The 20,011-nt window shown below is 41.6% G+C and overlaps 1 protein-coding gene across 1 annotated transcript in view; it reads right to left on the bottom strand.

The window, feature by feature from the left end:
• Nucleotides 1-20,011, bottom strand: part of ABCF3 (ATP binding cassette subfamily F member 3) — a 1,867,236-nt gene that overhangs the window by 1,710,574 nt on the left and 136,651 nt on the right. Inside the window, exon 2 of the mRNA XM_044070185.1 lies at nt 7,027-7,174. Coding sequence (XP_043926120.1) covers nt 7,027-7,174 — 148 coding nt within the window. The remainder of the gene's footprint in view (nt 1-7,026; nt 7,175-20,011) is intronic.

The raw sequence follows: 20,011 nt of genomic DNA, 5'->3' as shown, positions 1-20,011 counted from the left end.
TGCAGTGGCTTATCCACTTAGAAATAGTCTGCTTTGAAATAGCCTTCCCCTCTGATCCTGCAGCAAATGCCACCAGTAGTTGCTCAGATTTTCTTAGAGATCTGGTCCTGTTTAAGTAGAATCGTAGTTGTCTGTGTATGTCCAATGAATGCAGAATCCGCTCCCCCTTGTTCTGCGGATTTGGGTAAAATGTTGGCAGGCGAACTGTTTGGTTAAGAGCCACACTGGATACCACCTTAGGCATAAAAGAAGGATTGGTCCTGTGGGACACCCTGTCTGGGTAAAATGTAATAAAAGGCTCCACAGCCAGGAGAGCCTGTAGTTCTGAAACCCTTCTTGCTGAAGTGATTGCCAAGAGGAAAGCTGTTTTCCAAGATAAAAATTGTATATCCGCAGTAGCTGCTGGTTCAAAAGGAGGCAGGGTGAGTTTTTCCAGCACAAAATTGAGGTCCCAAGTAGGAGTTGGTGATCTTCTGGGAGGCCTTAAATTTTTGGCCCCTCTAAGATACTGTTTAAGGAGAGTATGAGAAAAGAGGGGAGGCTCTGTGTTGTAATGAACCGAGATGGCAGAGGCATGGATTTTTATTGAAGAAAAAGATAGGCCCTTGTCAAGCATCTCAGTCAAATATTGTAAAATCTGAGGGATATTGGGCTTTGCTGTGTCCGTCCCTTGTGCTTGGTTCCAAGCACAGAATCTCTTCCATTTATCAGCATAAGATTTTCTGGTACTAGGCCTTCTGGCTTCCAAAATGACATCCATCACAGATTTACTGAGAGGTGGTGTTTGAATAATTAAATGATCAGCCATGCTGCAAGGTTCAGAGTTTGGAGCAGAGTGTGCAGAATTTGATTTTTCTGCTGAGACAGTAAATGAGGTATTTGAGGCAAGTACCAAGGAGGGAGTTGAGACATATTCCTTAGAATTGGGTACCAGTGCTGTCGAGGCCAGTCCGGAGCAATTAGGATCATTTTAGATTTTTCCTGTCTGACCTTTAGTAAGACCTTGGAGAGAAGAGGCAGAGGGGGAAAGGCATAGACTGATAGGTTTTTCCAACTGCAGGATAGGGCATCCACTTTCCATGCTGGTCTGTGATAGGTCCTTGTACAGAATTTGTCCAGTTGACAATTTTGGGGAGAGGCAAATAGATCTATGTCTGGGCTCCCACATTTCTGTGTTAACATGCTGAAGATTTGTGGATCCAGTTTCAACCCGTGCGGGTCCATAAGATTTCTGCTTAGGTAGTCTGCCAGAGTATTTCGTTTTCCTGGCAGGAATTGAGCTTGAATATGTATTTGGTAAGTCAAAGCGGTGTTCCACAATGCCATGGCTAGTCGGCAAAGGGGGTAGGAATGTGTACCCCCGCTTGTTTATGTACCACATAACCGTGGTGTTGTCCGTCTATCAGTAGTTGTCCTGGATGAATTAAATCCTTGAAGGCGGTCAGTGCATTCTTAACAGCTAGCATCTCTTTCTGGTTGATATACAGATGCATTTGTTTTGGCCTCTATTTGCCCTGAATGCATCTCCCTGCCAGGTGGGCCCCCCCAAACATAGTCTGATGCGTCTGTAGTTAGGGTTTGGGTGGCAGGGGGTAGAGTGAATGACAGTCCCTTGTTTTGGTGACATGGCTCTGCCCACCAAAGAAACTCCTGTTGTAGGCAGGGAATGAGAGGAATCATTGTTTCCAGACTGTGACATTGTTGACTCCATAACTTTTTAGATACCATTGAAGTTTCCTCATATACAGTCTCACATATGGAATTAGTAGAATGCAGGATTCCATGAACCCCAAAGCCTGCAGAATTTGTCTTGCAGATAACTCTATTTTTGTTGCCATTTGTATGAAGTATGTTGTCAGTTGCCTTTGTCTGTCTGGCGTAAGGTAAGCCATCTGGGCAGTTGTATTCAAGCTAGCACCCAGGAAAGCAATTATTTGAGAAGGTACCAGTTGGGATTTCTTTTCGTTTATTGTGTATCCTAGGCATGTTAGAAGCACTTTTACAAAACACCAGATGTTGAAGAAGTGCCCTTGTCCGCTGCTTGAATGAGACAGTCGCCCAGATAAGGATAAATTTCTATGCTTCTTTGTCTGCAGAATGCAATTACTGGTGCCAGGCACTTTGTAAAGACCCTGGGTGCAGTAGATAAGCCAAAGGGCAGTGCAGAGAATTGGTAATGTAAAAAACTTGCCTTGAAGCGGAGGTATCTTCTGCACGATTCCCTTATTGGGATATGCAGGTATGCCTCTTAAGTCTAGAATCACTAACCAAGCGTTTCTGCCCAGCATAGGCAGTAGCTGTTGTAAAGTCAGCATTATGAATTTTGGAATGTCCAGGAACATCTTCAAAAATCAATATGTCCAGTATTGGACGCGAGGCATTGTCTTTTCTGGGTACCAGGCAAGTCTTGAATAAAAACCTTGTCCTTTTTCCCTTTTCTGGTGCTGGTTGAATAGCCCCCATATCCATGAGGGACATAACTTGTTTCTGAGCCTCTGCCCATTGATTTTGTGGCAGATCTGGCCAACCGTATGGAACTGGCAAAGTATGGAAATGAAATCTGTATCCCTAGGATACTATGTTTAATACCCACTTGTCCTGGGTAATTAACTGCCAATTTTGAGCATGAAGTGCTAATTTTCCCCCCAAGGGGGCTGCCAAAAGATAAGTGCTTGGTGAAGGTAGAGGGAAGTCATTGAGACTACTTATTGTAGGGTTGTGCTTTGTTTCCTCCAGATTTGGAGGTGGAGGCACCCCATTGCTTTGACCTGTAAGAACACTGTGATTGGTATCTAGAGCCTTTTGAACGCCTGGATTTGCCTTGAGAGGCTCTGTTGGACGCAGGAAAGGACTAATTTTTTTAGAAGGCCAGTGCCTACTGAACCTGGGTGGCTGCACTTGTAAGAAATCTTTTACAGTTTGCATAGATTTAGCTTTGTATTCCATTTTCTTTAAAACCTCTTCTGCCTTATTACCAAATAAGAGTATCATGCTGCAAGTGGGCATCCAACAATTTAGCTTTAACATGATCATTCAAATTTTGCTCCTTGAGCCAGGCATGACTTCTAATCACAGATCCAGTAACTGCGGCCCTGCAAGAGGCCTCCAAGGAATCAAAACCACACTGCAAAACATGCTTTACAACTTATTCTGCTGAATGCAATAATTCCTGTAATTCTTTATTTTCCACACAATCAGAAATCATCATCATTTTCTGTTTCAATAAGCCCATAACATGCTGCTGATATTTAAGCATATGAAACTGGCAGTTTAAGGCCCTAATTGCCAATGTTGCAGACATATAAACCTTCTTTCCCCATCTATCCAGCACCCTGGAATTTCTATCAGAGGGAGTAGGATTTTTGGCTGTAGAGGCCTTTACACCTTTGGGACCCTGTGAGATAGTCTCAGGATCAGCAGCAGGATTTTTGAATAGAAATTTTTGGGAGTCAGGAACCCTGTAATATCTGTCTGGCTTACTAGGAGCTGGAGGTAGGGAATTAGGAGCCATGCTCGATTCCGAAAACAAATCAACAATATCTAATACAGGAGGTATTTCCAAAGGCCTATGCTGAGGAAGAAGGAAATCCCCAAGCCTCTTTTTTTGATTCAGAGAAATCCTGACTCTCCCAGTGAAAATGCTCCCTTAAAGTATGCAAGGTTTCTCCAAAAGAATAATCCTCAGGAAGAGATGCAGATAGGATGGATTCTTCTGCATCAGAATCCTCATAGGGTGGAACAGAAAATTTCTGATCAGAAGAGGAATCAGAAGAAATGGAAACCTGATCAACGTAATTAAGCCCTCAGCCATTTTGATAATCTGTTTTTTAGGCATAGGGCCCTGAGCACGTGGCTCATGCGTCGGTTTTTTAGACATAGAAGATGTTTTTGATCTTGTTTTTGAGGCTGGCGTCGATTTTATATAAAAATGTTGAGGCCTGAAAACACCCTCAGAAGCCGGTGCCTGCTCAGTGGCTCTGGATCCATCTGAGGTTCAGACATCCACGGGTTCAATACTCTGATAATCTCATGGCATACCGGACTCTGCATGGGTCTCGGTAGAGGCCCGCAACTCAAACGTAGTGGGTATCAGGGGCAGCGAAAGTGTCTCACTGAGTACCGGCAACTGACTTAGGAGAAGTTTCGTCATCGGTTTTGGACCTTGACGGTCTGCCTCTGTTATTTTCTTTGCATTTTTTGTGAACTCCGGTAGTCGGATTGCTAACCGACGACATTTCAGGGTAATTAAATTTGGATCCAAAATATTTAGAAGCAAAAATATACCGATGCTTAATAGTGCATTGGTTAAATCTAGCACAAACCCGACAGCAAGGCACGTTACGATCTGGGCCTAGGCAAGGAATACAGTACAAATGAAAATCCTTATGAGATATTTGCTTCTCACAAGTAATGCAATTATTAACTTTTACGGACATCGGTATGGAGCAAGAAAAAGTTTCCCCATCGGGGTACTTAGCTTTAGTTGAAGACTTTGGTTCTGAAACTCAAATGCGAAAATTTCAAGAGTCGGCAGACTGGCACTTGCGAACTGCTTCTGCTTCGGGCACTGCGCGGCAAGAAAGACTGAATAAAATGGCGTCGGCTGCATGTTTTATATCCCGGACGACCTGACAAACCATATCTCCTCAATTCAGGGGGATCATTCATTTGTTTCCATAAAACCTCTCATTTATCTTGGATATACTCTGAGAAATGGAACATTCCTCCAAAGGAGGTTGTGAGGACCAAGTTTACTCTGCAACAGGGAAATGAGCTTTGGAATCTACAAGAGCAGCAGTAATGTCCCTGTCTTATGTCAGAATCCTTGGACATGAGACCACTCTTTCATATGTTAAAGCTGAGGGCAGAAAATGAAATGTCAGCTCAACTGAATTAGCCTTATGAAGGAAATATAACTATTATTTAGTTAAAAAATGATATTAAGGGTGAATAATGTTCTGAATCTTACAGAATTGCTCATGAAAAAGGGAAATGAAGCATGAAGCTGAAGATTGTTAAACACACTACATAAGGATGTAAAAATTGTTAAAGTACATTATAACGACAGTAATCAATACATACATAGGCTTGCAGAAGATGTGAAAAAAAGACATTTATGTTATTAGTAAGAGTGGAGCTACTACTGTAATACTTCAAATAATGAAAACTTATCTTTACAAAGTAGCAGCAGCAGAAGCAGCGTTCCATTACCCATGCAGATAGTAACAAAACTTAAAGATGTGAAGAATTGAATACTGAATGGGGGACCACCTACTACTTACCAAGAAAAAGGAGATTACTGACTGGCTAGGTATTCCCACGGAGACTGGGCATACATTTGTGGAAAGATCTCAGATAGTTACATACTTTTAATATAATACTCGAGCATTAGAAAGTATGTAATTAGCAGCACACTTCACCCAAAGAGAGATTAGCTTATATTACTTATTTTTTTCTTTTCTTCAGCATAGTGGTAAGTAGAGTTTCAAGCTGTAACTTCCTACGAATATTCTATCACACATTTATAAAAAGTTTGCAGAAGCATATCCCAGCACACTGTGAAAATGATAGTGTCAGTAATCAAGGTACTGTGGCTGTAATGCAGAATGCTGTGGCTGGCCACAGCAATCCTGGCCTGGGATTATCAGTGTGAAGCTGAAGGCAGTAAAGCAAGAAAATTATATGAGTGCGCTTACCACACCTGGCCAAGACCATAACAAGTAGACTGAGAGGGTGATGGTTACAACAAACAAAATACCGGATTTTATCTTCAAGGCGACAGGACTCTATAAGCAAAGTAGTAAAGCTTTCATTATGCAAGATTAAGACCATACCTAGAGTGACATATGCAATACTGAAAGATAAAGAAGAGAAAAGCCACTAGAAGTGTTTGTGGGGTGGAGAGGAAGGGCATGAGTAGAGACCAGTAAAGCTGGGGCTCTTTTTGCTAAAGACTAAGTGAGAGGAGGAAAATGCAATATAGATGCACAAGACTATCTGGGGGAAATTTTAAAGGACAACCACAAAATGAAGACTATACAGTCTAAGGAGCAAAAGTGAAAGATTTCAGGAACCTACCACTCAGTAAATCTGTGAAAGTACTTCTTTACAGAGTCGGGAATATGTTACTGTAATGGGTAGAAGAGAGAAAGATATTTTTAAAGCAGTGTGTGTGTGTGTGTGTGTGTGTGTGTGTGTGTGTGTGTGTGTGTGTGTGTGTGTGTGTGTGTGTGTGTGTGTTTATAATTACTTTACTGAGTTTTCAGAAACTTGAAATTCATCGAGACTACATGACAGAGTTTCCGAAAACTCAAAATATAAAAACAAACCCACAGTTTTACAGGGGGCAACTCGGAGATCGCACTGCAGTTGGGGAAAAAGGTAAATTCTCCAATCCCCACTGTACCACAATCCATACATAGAGCTCCTTCAAAGGGAAATTTACCCTTTTCCCCACTGCAGTAAGATCTCAGAATTGGTATATATAATTTGCAGGGAGTGTGAAGGGCACAGCTCCTCACATGTGGGTGCAAGGGGGCTTGTATCCCCCTGCAAAAACATATTTCTTTTTTACTTCGACTTTTCGGAAACTCAACCATATGAACTTCAAGATACCAAAACCTTAAAGTAACATAAGCGCATGTGTGTTATAGGAAAACATCTTATGGGTAAAAGCAGAGTGCATTTACCTCAGAATTATTTTATCTTAAGTGCAGCATTTTTGGAAACCTTGCATCAGTTCTACTTCGAGTGAATACTTGGAATTCAGACTTAAGAGTATCCAGACAGTTAAGGTTTCCTACAAAGACATGCATGTCTAACTTACTGGCTGACTTATCTCAAATGGGTAAATCCATACGAACCGTTTCTGTAGCATACCCAGTGGGATGAGTACTAGAACATACATACAAGATGCAAAGCACTTCATAATGACAGTTGATACAAGCAATAAAATGCACACTGCAAAAGTACAACAAAACAAAGAAAAAGTGATCATGACCATCACAAAAGGAAAAGAATACTTACACTTTCAATGTATTATACATTTTTTGACAGATCCTTTTGATATCGTCTTCATTTTTAGAATTTGATGACACCTCCTGAAGGTACATGCCAACTGCATCAAACAAGTCATCTTCAGATTCAAAATCACTGCTGGATGTATCCAAAATTCCTGTAAAAAAGGAATAAATTAAAACACTCTCCACATAGTATTCCACTGGGTGTAAACTACAAAAATGTCACAAAACTTTAATGTCATCAGAAATACAGAAGACCCAAATGCTTTCAATGAATCAAAGCTTTGCTAAACTTAGCGTGAATATAACAGGCAAAAGAGCAGAATGACTACTTTGTTGCTAGCTTGCTACTCTAGAAGCAAGTCAGTCAGTACTACACTGCTAGTTACCCAGAAGCAGTTACAAACATCAGTCAATGGGGATGGATATACTGAACAGCAAACAACCTATCTTCCACACTCACTGCCATCCCTTGGGGAGAGAGAAAAAAAAACAAAAAAAAAAACCTTTCAACTTGCACAGGCCCTCCTTTCAACACAACTAACAGAATCTAGCCATCCCCAGTCTTGTTTTTTTAGGATTTCACTGAACATTTCCCACATCAGGCACAGAATCTTGCATGTAATTTGAAACAAGTAAAAGGTAAACTTCTAAATCCTATCACCAACACCAACACTATCCAGCCTTCAGATTCACTTCAGCTATCACATTCTGCACAAAGTCTAGACCTAATTAAGCATCTGCCAGCTTTTTGTTTCTAGAAGGAAAATCTTGAACTATCACTAAATTTGAGCTACTTTTTCTATAAGCAGTAGTAACTTTCCCCGAGATTTACTATTTTTTTTTTTTTTTTTTTTGTTAAAAGACAATGCCAGTCAAAGCTTGGCGTCACTGTTTTTCTGATGTACAGTGGATCCCTATTGCTTTCAAACCCCCCCTCCCAGCTCAAGATTTTGCAGTCCGTACCAGTTCTACTCCTCTTGCCTGCTAGTGAGGATTATTATTTCTCTCTCGGAGGTGGTATGTGAAAAACCTGCACATAGTTTCTGCTCCTTAGTGCAATGGAGTTATAGTGACATGCACACTTCCATGTGGGCCTACCGAAAAGCACCTTGCCAGTAACCCCTGCACTTAACCACCACAGGTCATTTCAGTCTGTCAGATCGTGCCTAGTTTTCCCTGGGTTAAGCACCCCACCCCAAACCATAAGGAAGAAGAACTCAACCTGCCCACTCCCAGGCAGCTTAACCACCTATCCCAGTCTGTTCCCAAACCTGGGTTACAGGCAGTGTGAATAGATAATTTGCTTTCATGCTAAAAGGTTAGCAGTACTCCCTTAATTTGTATAACTGCCACCATCATTAGGTATAACTAAACAAATCTTAAGACTAGACATATTTTACAGGCAGGATTCAAATCCAAGAAACTGTCGAAACAGGTATAAAAAGAGAAAAATGTTTTGCAGCTTCAACATATCTACAAAACCGGTATGAGATAGTGTCGAGCACACAAAGCCAGCCCTCCTATTCAGCAAAGTTAATAGGCTTAGTGGACAAACATTACAAATTTGTTTTGCAAATCGTGTAACAACTTTAGCTGCCTTAGGGGGTGGGATTCCTTGATAGATTTCCCAGGCTGCAGTCATATCTGCCTCCTTCTCATCATGCATCATGATAAACTCTGCAGTTCCAAGGTCAATAAAAAGCCATGACTCAAATCACAAAAAGCAAAGAATGGAACAGAAAGGTCATTATTACTGCAGCAGGTTTGCGTTTTTACATATTACCTTGGGGAATTCTGGAATCTTTTACTGAACTGATTACATTACCCAGTAGTTTGCAATCAGCATAACTTATTATCCACAGACCATTTCCCACTTTCATATTTAAGACTAGCTTAAAAGTAGAAGTAGCCCCAGTACATAAACCTGTAAGAAACCACTGACAAATCTTCAGGGATATACTCTTAACTTGCTGTGTCTTACACTTATCCAGTGCTTTGGCCTCGGAAATGCACATGGATGAAGATGTAATTATTTTAATTTGTCAGTTGTCCACTCTAAGTGGAACAGCATCTAAAGCCTTAGCAAGATAAAACTAAACAGCATCAGTGTCAGATCTTCAAAGTACTCAAGAGCATATCTTACTTGTTATTATCTTTACCATTGTGGCCCAGGTTGGGGCACAAAAGTATCTCTGGACCAGTTTGCTTACCCTGTTAAAGTAAAACAAAATAAAAATAGATACTACTACCACATCAAAGAATTCAGAATTCAAAAGGTGAGATCTCCCTTGGACAAGCAAACATGGTTTCACACCTAAAAGTTAAGTTGTCTGTCTTCACTTTGAACAGAAAACACCATTGCTACTTTCAACAAGACTTTATGTGGAATACCAATACAGGTGTAAAACTGTAGGGGTCTCAATGTGACCACCACTGTGAACTGGTACCACTACAGCTTGTTGTCGCAGCACAGGATGTGTACAAGTGATGACATTCTTTTTTTAATCTACCTGCTAGGCATTTAGTTAAATTCTCCGGGACTGTGTGCAGGAAATGGCAATGCATACCATCTGATCTACTGAAAACTTCATTGTTTTAACTTTGCTGGTAGGTAGTACTTTTCATACCCATAGTTGGTACAATTGTGGCAGCAGTTATCATGCCAATAGTTATGCAATTCAGTTCTCCCCCTTGCATCAGCAACAGAATAACACTTATTTGCTTAGTATGAAGTCTTCCCAAACTGTTTTCTACAAGTATATTAATTATGACCTGTTTCCAGGGTACTTCTTTCCTTTTTGATTTTCTAATGTAATTAAAGAATATCTACTATCACTGCTTTCAACATTTGAGACCAGAGAGAGTTCTGTTAAGTGCAGAACATGTGACACGAAAAAAAAAATCTGTGCTTTATTTAACTGAGATTATTTTTATGACCAAGTTAATTCCGGAAATTTAAGTAGCAACCTTATTTCTGCTTTCTAGTAGAACTGCTTGATTCCGCCATCCCCTTAATTTACTTATAAAAGTTGTCTCATCATACCACTTCTATGTTCATAAGAATTAGTAACAGAAATGCATCAACATTTATTTGGGTAACAGAGGACGTCAGCCTTTTCATAAGTATGGCATTTACTACATCATACTTTTCCGCTTTAAGGACTACGAAGATGCCACTTTCAAGGCAGAGCTTAACTTTATTGTTAAATTAAAGGTGATGGTAATGCAATCTAAATTATGGTGGTTATAGGCATGGACAGGGAGCACAATGTACCCATATTGGTCAGCACAGTATACAAAATAATGCCATCACTAGCAGGATTTCACACTCTCTTTAGAACACTAATTCATATAACCAAATATTTGTGCGCACTCATTTCACCTTGCATAGTTTACTTAGTCAATGACAGAATACTTAATATCCTTATGAACATCTTAATTTTTATACATCAGTGTTTAGTTAAGAACTAAGCTGTTTTCTTGATTTCTGTTATCTTTAAAGGTGTCTGGACCATTTCTATTCAGGGCTCTGCTGAAAACTGGCTTTGTTCTAAGTCGGACTTTCCTGGTTAACAAATGTTAAATAAATCAATTTTAAGAGTTTGTTTAAAAAGACCAAGACATCACCACCTATCATTTTAGATATGCAAGGAGATATATCCTGGATTCTGGGCTGGGGTGCCTTCTCCGTGGAGTCTGCTTGTCCTCCCTGTGCTTGCATGTGTTTCTTCCCACATTCCAAAGTCATGCAATACGTGGATTGGAGACTATATTGGCCACAGTTGTGAATGTGTGTGGTATGAAAGACAAACTGTGGCAGGGCTAGCCACCTGCAGTGCAAACATTGGCTCTAGCTCACAGTCACTGTTGTGGTGATAACCTGACCTCATGTGCAAAAATGAGAAAAAGGGGTTGTGGATGGATACCTTGGATTTAGTGATACAAGTTTTAGATCTTTAAAATAAGTTTCAGCAATGGTACTGGCATCAACAGCCACCAAAAGCCCATCAAACACACATTTTTTAAATGAGAATTCTGGCATTCAGCAATCCCACCCCCCCCCACCCCCATTTTTTGGTCTTGGAATTTGAAAAGGTCTAAAAAAAGACCCTAAATTGTTTGGACATAGTTAGGCCTTACTACATTTAATGCTACTGCCTACCAAAAAATAATTGCTAGAATATGGAAATCAAAATCTAAACCAACTCTAACTGAAGTATTGAATATTATCAACAAGGTAAAAAAAATAGGTATGGAATCTTTAGAAAAAGGAAGGAGCAAATTACATAGAAATAAAAAAGGGTTTGTGGAAACAATTCACGCAGAATATTGTTCAGGTGGAGGACAGAGGTTTAAGGGAAGGCGAGAATGGAGCAACTTAAGAAGGAAAATATGGAACGTACAAATGCATGAAAATAAAAAAAATGTTAATATAAATTGTGCCCCTATATCTTAGAGAATTTAATAAAGGTGTTTAAAAATATTACACACTAATGGTTGATAAAGGTTATTCAGTGATTTATCATGGCACCTTTCTAAAGACATTTGCCAGGAATACTTCTTCCCTGTTCTAGTTCTGCTTTATTCTACCTCAATCACAACATTCAGTAATGCCTCTATGGCTGTAGCCATTTTAGATTTCCATTTCATAGTTATACCCTTTCTAACTACTGTCATAACTACACACAGCGATGCATGATCATTCCACAACAAAGCCTTAATAAATCTTAATAAGGATTAGTAAGGTCAGTGTCTGGCCATGACCACCATTTAGCAATGGCTGCTGGTCTACTGTATAACAATCTAGCATCTAATAGAACCAAAAAAAAAAAAAAAAAAAACATTCTACTTATGCTGTGCTGATGCCCTAAGAAGGCTAAAATATGTGTTCATAGCCAGTGGGGTTTGGCTTTATTACCCTGAATTTGTCCATAAGAGACTTAAAAAGAAAAAGTCATGGACATTCAGAATTGCTGTATAGCTGAAACACCTGATGCCCTTAAAGGGTCATTTGCATATATCCAATGTTGCCTCTAATACAAGAGGTTTAAGGATTCACACAGTGGAAAGTCTAGCCTTAATAGATGTTTCTTTTGTTTTTTATTGAAAATCAAATATGGGAATTTTGCAGAAAGCGCTTGGAGTTCAGACACTCTCCTGGACGAACTAATGACTACTAGAAACAGGGTCTTCCAAGAAAAAAAATTTCAAATCCACAGTGGTTGAGGGCTCGAATGGGGGACTGGACTAACACTTGCAGAATCATTGTTAGATACCATCGGGGAGTAGGATCCTTGATTGGTGGCGTGAGCAGAAAGGTGCCTCTGAGAAAAGCTTTACACAGTTCAGAAGAAGCAAAGGATAAGGAATCAAACCCAGTGTGAAAACTGGAAACAGCATCTAGCTGAACTTTGATGGTAGAATATCTAACACCATCCTTAAAAAGGGAAGCCAAAAGTCTAATTTAACTGTAACTGGGGCTGTAAAGGGATCCGTTTTTGTTCAGCCCAAAAGGAAAATCTCTTCCATTTGCTCTTATAAATTTTACATGTAGAAACCCTACGGGATGAAATGAATATTTCTCGAATGAGGAAGACAGCCTGGGAAATCTAGCCATCATCGGAAGTGGAGAAATGTTAATTTTAGGCCCAGAATGTCCAGATGTGGATGCCTTGACGGATGAGAGGGCAGATCTGGACTCTGATCCAACATCATCGGGGGCAAACCAGGTGAGACCAACGAAAGGTGAACCAAGTATGTCAAGGCCAAAAAGGGGCAATGAGGATCACTTTGCTTTGCAACCCAAGAGCTTTCTGTAGGAACTTGGGAGTCAGCAGAACAGGGGGACCTTTGGGGGACTGTCCCGTACGAGGACTCAAGGCAAAATACCTGCTGCATCTGTTGTTGAAAGGGGACGCAGAGAGATTGCAGCAAGGATGACCCTATTTCTGGAAGACAGTGTCTGCCACTGACTGATTCAGGGACCACTCGTGAGGCATCAGCAACACTCAGCTGAGCCTGTCTGCTAATATGCTGGACTTCCCTGGAATGGGCATTATCAGAAAAGTACAGTTGTGTACACTTACCATAAATGTAGATGTTAGAGTGTATTCACTGTTGCAGTCATTACATTTGGGTAATCCTGTTGGCAGGTTGCCCTCAGTCGGCCTGAATTCCAAAGTCCTGGGTCCTGCGTCGGCTGCTGTCACCCCTTCCCTGACATCAGGTCATCAGGGGTATAAAAGATGCAGCAGACGCCATTTTCTTTAGTTTTTCTTGCCCCAGATGTCAGATGCCCCCTAAAAGGGTAGCCAAAATTTATTTATTTATATATATACATATATATATATATATATATATATACATATATATATATATATATATATATATATATATATATATATATATATATTTTTTTTTTTTTTTAAATTTATTTATATAAAATACAAGTACCAATATAAACTTTACCTTCCTCTACAAGCAAATACACCACATAGGTTCCATCAGAAGAAAAAGGGGGAAGGTGGGTGGGTAACCTGGACTGCAACAGTGAATACACTCCAACATCTACATTTATGGTAAGTGTACACAACTGTACTATGTTCTTCGTGTTTCACTGTTGCAGTCATTACATTTGGGTAGAGTCCCAAAGCTATGGATGGAAGGCTGGAGTAAACAGCATTAGGAGCGGCTATGAGGCCCTGCAGAACTGCAGTGGCAAAGCCTGCCCTGGATTTAGCGTACAGTGACAGATGATCATGCTTTGTAAAGGTGTGCACTGAGCTCCAAGTAGCAGCCTCTAAAATGTCCTTAGTTGGTACTCCCCTGAGAAAGGCTGCTGAAGTGGCTGCAGCTCTGGTTGAATGTGGCCTAATGCCCTTAGGCACTGGATGGTGTACGTAGAAACGAATGCAGTGGCCTATCCACTTTGAAATTGTTTGCTTTGAGATAGCCTTTCCTTGTGATCCTGCAGCATATGCCACTAGTAATTGGTCCGTCTTTCTGAAAACTTTGGTTCTGTCCAAGTAGAATCTAAGCTGTCTGTGTATGTCCAAATAATGCAGAATTCTATCCCCCTTGTTCTGTGGATTTGGATAAAAAGTTGGCAGGTGAACAGTTTGGTTAAGAGCCATAATGGACACCACCTTAGGCATAAATGTTAGGTTTGTCCTCCGAGAGACCCTGTCTGGATAAAAAATGATAAAAGATTCCACAGCCATGAGTGCCAGTAGCTCTGAAACTCGTCTTGCAGAAGTTATTGCTAGGAGCAGAGCTTTTTTCCAAGATAAAAACTTTATATCAGCAGTAGCAGCTGGCTCAAAAAGAGGCAGGGTGAGTTTTTCCAAGACATAGTTGAGGTCCCATGCAGGCATTGGTGATCTCCTTGGAAACCTTAAATTTTTGGCTCCTCTATGGTACTGTTTTAATAAGGGATGAGAAAAGATTGGTAGCGCTGTATTGTAATGAGCTGAAATGGCAGAGGCATGAATTTTAATAGATGAAAAAGATAAGCCTTTGTCCTGCATTTCAGTTAAGTATTGCAAAATCTGAGGAATATTTGGCACCGCTTTATCAGTTCCTTGTGCCTGGTTCCAAGCACAGAATCTCTTCCATTTTCCAGCATAAGATTTTCTGGCCTCCAAAATGACATCCATCACAGCTTTCCTGAGAGGTGTGTTTTGTATGACTACATTATCCACCGTGCTGCCAGGTTGAAAGTCCTGAGTTGGCTGTGCAGGATCTGATTGTTTTGCTGGGACAGCAGATGAGGTATTTGAGGTAAGGTCCAAGCTGGGCATTGAGACAAGGTCTTTAGGATTGAAAACCAGTACTGGCGGGGCCAGTCTGGGGCAATCAGTATAATTTTTGGCTTCTCCTGTCTGACCTTTAGGAGTACCTTGGGGAGGAGAGGCAGTGGGGGAAAGGCATATACTGATAGGGCATCCACTTTCCATGCTTGTCTGTGATAAGTCCTTGTGCAGAATCTTTTTAGTTGGTAGTTGTGAGGGGAGGCAAATAGATCTATGTCCGGGCACCTCCCCATTTCTTTGTTATCATGCTGAAGACTTGTGGATCCAGCTGCCACTCATGGGGATCCATAAGGTTTATGCTTAATTCGTCTGTCAGACTATTTTTCCTTCCTGGTAGGAATTGCGCCTGCAGATGTACTTGGTAAGTAAATGCTGTGTCCCACGAAGTCATGGCTAGTCTGCAAAGGGGGTTAAGAATGTGTGCCCCCCTGCTTGTTTATATACCACATGACCATGGTGTTGTCTGTCTTTATCAGTAGTTGTCCCGGATGAAGTAGGTCCTTGAAGGCTGTCAGGGCATTCTGAACAGCTAGCATCTCTCCGATTGATATGTAGATGCATTTGGATTGAGGTCCATGTGCCTTGAATGCATCTTCCTGCCATGTGGGCCCCCCAGGCATAATCTGATGCATCCGTTGTTAGAGTCTGCCTGGCTGGGGGTAATGTAAATGGCTGTCCCTTGTTTTGGTGACAAGCTTTTGCCCACCATCGAAACTCCTGTTGTAGGCAGGGAATGAGAGTAATCATTGTTTCCAGGCTGTGGCAATGTTGAGTCCAAACACTTTTTAGGTGCCATTGAAGTTTCCTCATATGCAGTCTTGCATATGGAATTAGTAGGATGCATGATGCCATGAAGCCCAAAGCCTGCAGAATTTTTCTTGCAGATAACTGGGCCTTTGTTGCCAACATTTTGAAATAGGTAGTCAGTTGCCTTTGTTTGTCTGGGGTGAGATAAGTAATCTGGGCAGTTGTATTTAAGCTTGCACCCAGGAATATCATCTCTTGAGAGGGTACTAGTTTTGATTTCTTTTCGTTGACTGTGTACCCTAGGCATGTTAGAAGTCTTTTCACAAACACCAGATGCTGTAGAAGAATGTCCTTGTTCTCTGCTTGAATTAGACAGTCATCCAAGTAAGGATATATTTGTATTCCTCTTTGCCTGCAGAATGCAATTACTGGTGCCAGGCACTTTGTGAAGACCCTGGGCGCAGCAGATAAGCCAAAGGGCAGTGCAGAGAATTGGTAATGCATTGAGCCAGCCTTGAAACTGAGGTATCGTCTGCATAATTGTCTGATTGGGCCATGCAGGTATGCCTCTTTTAGGTCTAGAGTTACCAGCCAAGCGTTCTTGCCCAGCATGGGCAGAAGCTGCTGCAAAGTCATCATCTTGAATTTTGGTATATCCAGGAATGTGTTCAGAATAGATAGGTCCAGTATTGGTCTCCAGGTCTTGTCCTTTCTGGGTACCAAGAACAGTTGAGTAAAATCCTTGTCCCTGCTCTTGCTCTGGTACTTGTTGAATGGCCCCCATGTCCATGAGGGATGAGACTTGTTTTTGTGCCTCTGGCCAGCAGTTTGCCTTTGGCGGGGTATGGAAATGGAACTTGTAGCCTTGTGACACTTATTTAGAACCCACTTGACCTGGGTTATAATGTGCCAATTTTGAGAAAAAAGTGCAAATTTTCCCCCTAAGGGTGCTGCCAGCAGATAAGTGCTTGGTGCTGGCAGAGGGAAGTCATTGGGACTGTTTCCTGTATGGTTGTGATTTGTCTTTTCCAACTTGGAGGTGGAAGCACCCCATTGCTTTGACCTGTAGGAACCTTGCACCTGGGATCTGCCCCTTTGAGGTCTGTGACACAGGAAAGGACCAACTTTGTAGGCCAGTGTGTGCTAAACCTAGGTGGTTGTACTTGTAAAACAATCTTTGACAGTTTGCATAGATTTAGCTTTGTCCTCCATTTTCTTTAACACCTCCTCTGCCTTAACACCAAAGTATCATGCTGTAAAGGTGCATCTAATAATTTAACCTTGACATGAACAGGCAGATTTTGTTCCTTTAACCAACCATGCCTCCTAATTACAGAACCTGGAAATGCGGCCCTGCAGGAGGCCTCCAAAGAATCAAAACCACATTGCAAAGTGTGCTTTCCAACTTGTTCAGCTGCATGCAATAAATCCTGCATTTCCACGTTTTCTGCACATTCAGAGTTTAATAACATTTTCTGTTTAAGCAATGCCAATGACATGTTGCTGATATTTAAGCATATGAAACTGACAGTTTAAGGCCCTTATAGCCAAGGTAGCAGATGTGTAAACCTTTTCTCCCCATCTATCCAGTGCCCTAGAATCTGTCAGAGGGGGTAGGGTTTTTTGCAGCGGAAGCCTTAACTCCTTTGGGACCCTGTGAAATAGTTTCTGGGTCTGCAGCAGAGTTTTTAAAAAGGAATTTATGAGTCAGGGACCCTGTAATATCTGTCAGACTTAACAGGAGCCTCTGGAGGTAAGGGGTCAGGGGTAAGAATAGACTCGAAAACACATCTACAATATCTAACACAAACAGGTGGGATGGCTAGTGGCCTGTGTTGGGGTAGTAAAAGGAAATCCCTGAGCCTCTTTTTAGATTCTGAAAAATCTTGGCTCTCCCAGTGGAAATGCTCCCTCATGGTATGCAAGGTTTCCCCAAAACAATAGTCCTCTGGAGAAGCTGAAGGTATGGATTCTTCAGCATCAGAATCCACACGGGGGGAAGAGAATATTCCTGATCAGAAGTGGAATCAGAAGAAATAGAAACCTCATCTGAAGATTCATAGTCAGTCTCTTACCTAGGCCTCTTATCAGGAGGGGGATGGTAACCCCTGATCAAGGTAATTAAGTCTTTGGCAATTTTGAGCATCTGTTTTTTGGGAATAGAGGCCTGTCCATGTGGCTCTTGAGTTTGTTTCTTTGCTTTAGAAGGTGCTTTAGTCTTTGCCTTTGAAGCTGAGGTTGGTTTAAGGTAAAGATGTTTAGGTCTGAATACACCCTCAGAAGCCGGTGCCTGCTCAGTGGCTCCGGACCCATCTGAAGGAATAGTATCCAAGGCTCCAATACCTTCAGTTTCCACACGGGAGTCGGTAGCGGCCTGCGACTCTAAAGTAGCGAGTGTCAGGGGCTGCGAAAGCACCTCACTGAGAACTGGCGACTGGTTTAGGAGAAGCTTTGTCGTCAGTTTTGGACCTCGGTTGTCTCTCTCTCTCTCCTTTTCTTTGCATTTTTTGTGCACTCCGGTAGTCGGATGGCTATACGACAACATTTTTGGATAATTAAACCGGCGTCCAAAATAGTTTAAAGCAAAATCATACAGACGCTTAACAGTGCGTTGGTTAAATCTAGCACAAAACCAGCAACATTGTGATCAGGGTCTAGGCAAGGAATACAGTAAGAATGAAAGTCCTTATGAGGTATTGGCTTTCCACAAGAAATACAATTATTAACTTTTTCTGACATCGTTCTGGAGCAAGAAAAAAGTTTCCCCAACGGGGTACTTAGCTTTATTGAAGACTTCGGATCTGAAACTCGAACACAAAAATCTCAGGAGTCGGCCGACCAGCACTTGTGAACTGCTTCTGCTTCGGGCACCGTGCAGCAAGAAAGACTAAAGAAAATGGCGTTGGCCGCATCTTTTATACCCCAGATGACCTGACATCAGGGAGAGCAGCCGACGCAGGACCCAGGACTTTGGCATTCAGGTCGACTGAGGGCAACCTGCCAGCAGGATTATCCAAATGTAATGACTCCAACAGTGAAACACGAAGAAAGTACAGTTTTGTACCTACCATAAAATGTAGATGTTCAAGTGTTCACAATGCTGCAGTCATCACACTTGGGTTATCCTGCCATCAGGTGGTCCCGTAGTCGGCCAGAGTTCCAAAGTCTTGGTCCAGCGTCGGTTGCTGTCTCTTCTTCCCTAACGTCAGTGCGCCAGGGGTACTGAAGATGCATCCAACGCCATTTTCTTCAGTTTTTCTTGCCCCAGATATCAGGTGCCCCCAAGAAGGTAGGCAATACATATTGCTAATAAAAAATATACATATAAAATAAAAACAATATCTTCAGTTACAAGCAAATACACCACAAAGGTTGTATAGGACAGAAAGGTGTAGATAAGTCCAGTTAGTTCAGAGGGTATGGAGGGAGGGAGGGTAACCTGGACTGTAGCAGTGTGAACACTCGAACATCTATATTTATGGTAGGTACAAATCTGTACGACGTTTACCGTGTTACACTGCTGCAGTCATCACACTTGGGTAGAATCCCAAAGCTAAGGTTGGGTGGCTGGTCTATAAAGAGTTAGGATTGGCTATGAGGCCCTGCAGAACTGCAGTGGCAAATCCTGCTCTGGATTTAGAGTAAAGAGGCAAGTGGTAATGTTTGGTAAAGGTGTGCACTGAACTCCCAAGTTGCAGCCTCCAAAATTTCCTTGGTAGGTACTCTTCTGAGAAAGACTGTTGAAGTGGCTGTGGCCCTGGTGGAATGTGGCCTAATGTTGTTAGGGATGTGTAGCAGTAACAAATACAGTGTCCTATCCATTTGGATATAGTCTGCTTTGAGATAGCTTTGCCCTGTGATCCTGCAGCATATGCTACAAACAGTTGCTCAGTTTTCCTGAAAGCTTTTGTTTTGTCCGAGTAGAAGCGTAGCTGCCTGTGTATGTCCAAAGAGTGTAGAAGTTTCTCCCCTTTATTCTGGGGGTTTAGATAAAAAGTTGGCAAATGGATGGTTTGGTTAAGAGCCACACTAGATACCACTTTTGGCATAAAGGTAGGGTTTGTCCGTAAAGAAACCCTGTCCCGATGGAAAATTATAAAAGGTTCCACTGCCATTAACGCCTGTACCTCTGAGACTCTTCGTGCTGAAGTTACTGCCAGGAGCAGAGCTGTTTTCCATGATAGAAATTTTAGATCAGCTGTATTGGCTAGCTCAAAAGGTGGCAGGGTCAGTTTTTCCAAAACTAAATTGAGGTCCCAAGTTGGTGTTGGTGCTCTCCGGGGTGGTCTTATGTTTTTAGCCCCTCTGAGGTACTGCTTTAGCAAGGGATGAGAGAATAAAGGAGGATCCGTGTTGTAATGAGCTGAAATGGCAGAGGCGTGGATCTTGACAAGAAGGATAGGTCTTTGTCCAGCATCTCAGTTAAGTATT

The sequence above is a fragment of the Protopterus annectens genome, chromosome 4.part1 (assembly GCF_019279795.1).
Source record: "Protopterus annectens isolate FY-2018-M chromosome 4.part1, PAN1.0, whole genome shotgun sequence".
Taxonomy (NCBI): domain Eukaryota; kingdom Metazoa; phylum Chordata; order Ceratodontiformes; family Protopteridae; genus Protopterus; species Protopterus annectens.
Note: the sequence above shows the minus strand (reverse complement) of the source record. Positions and strands in the feature narration are given on the sequence as shown.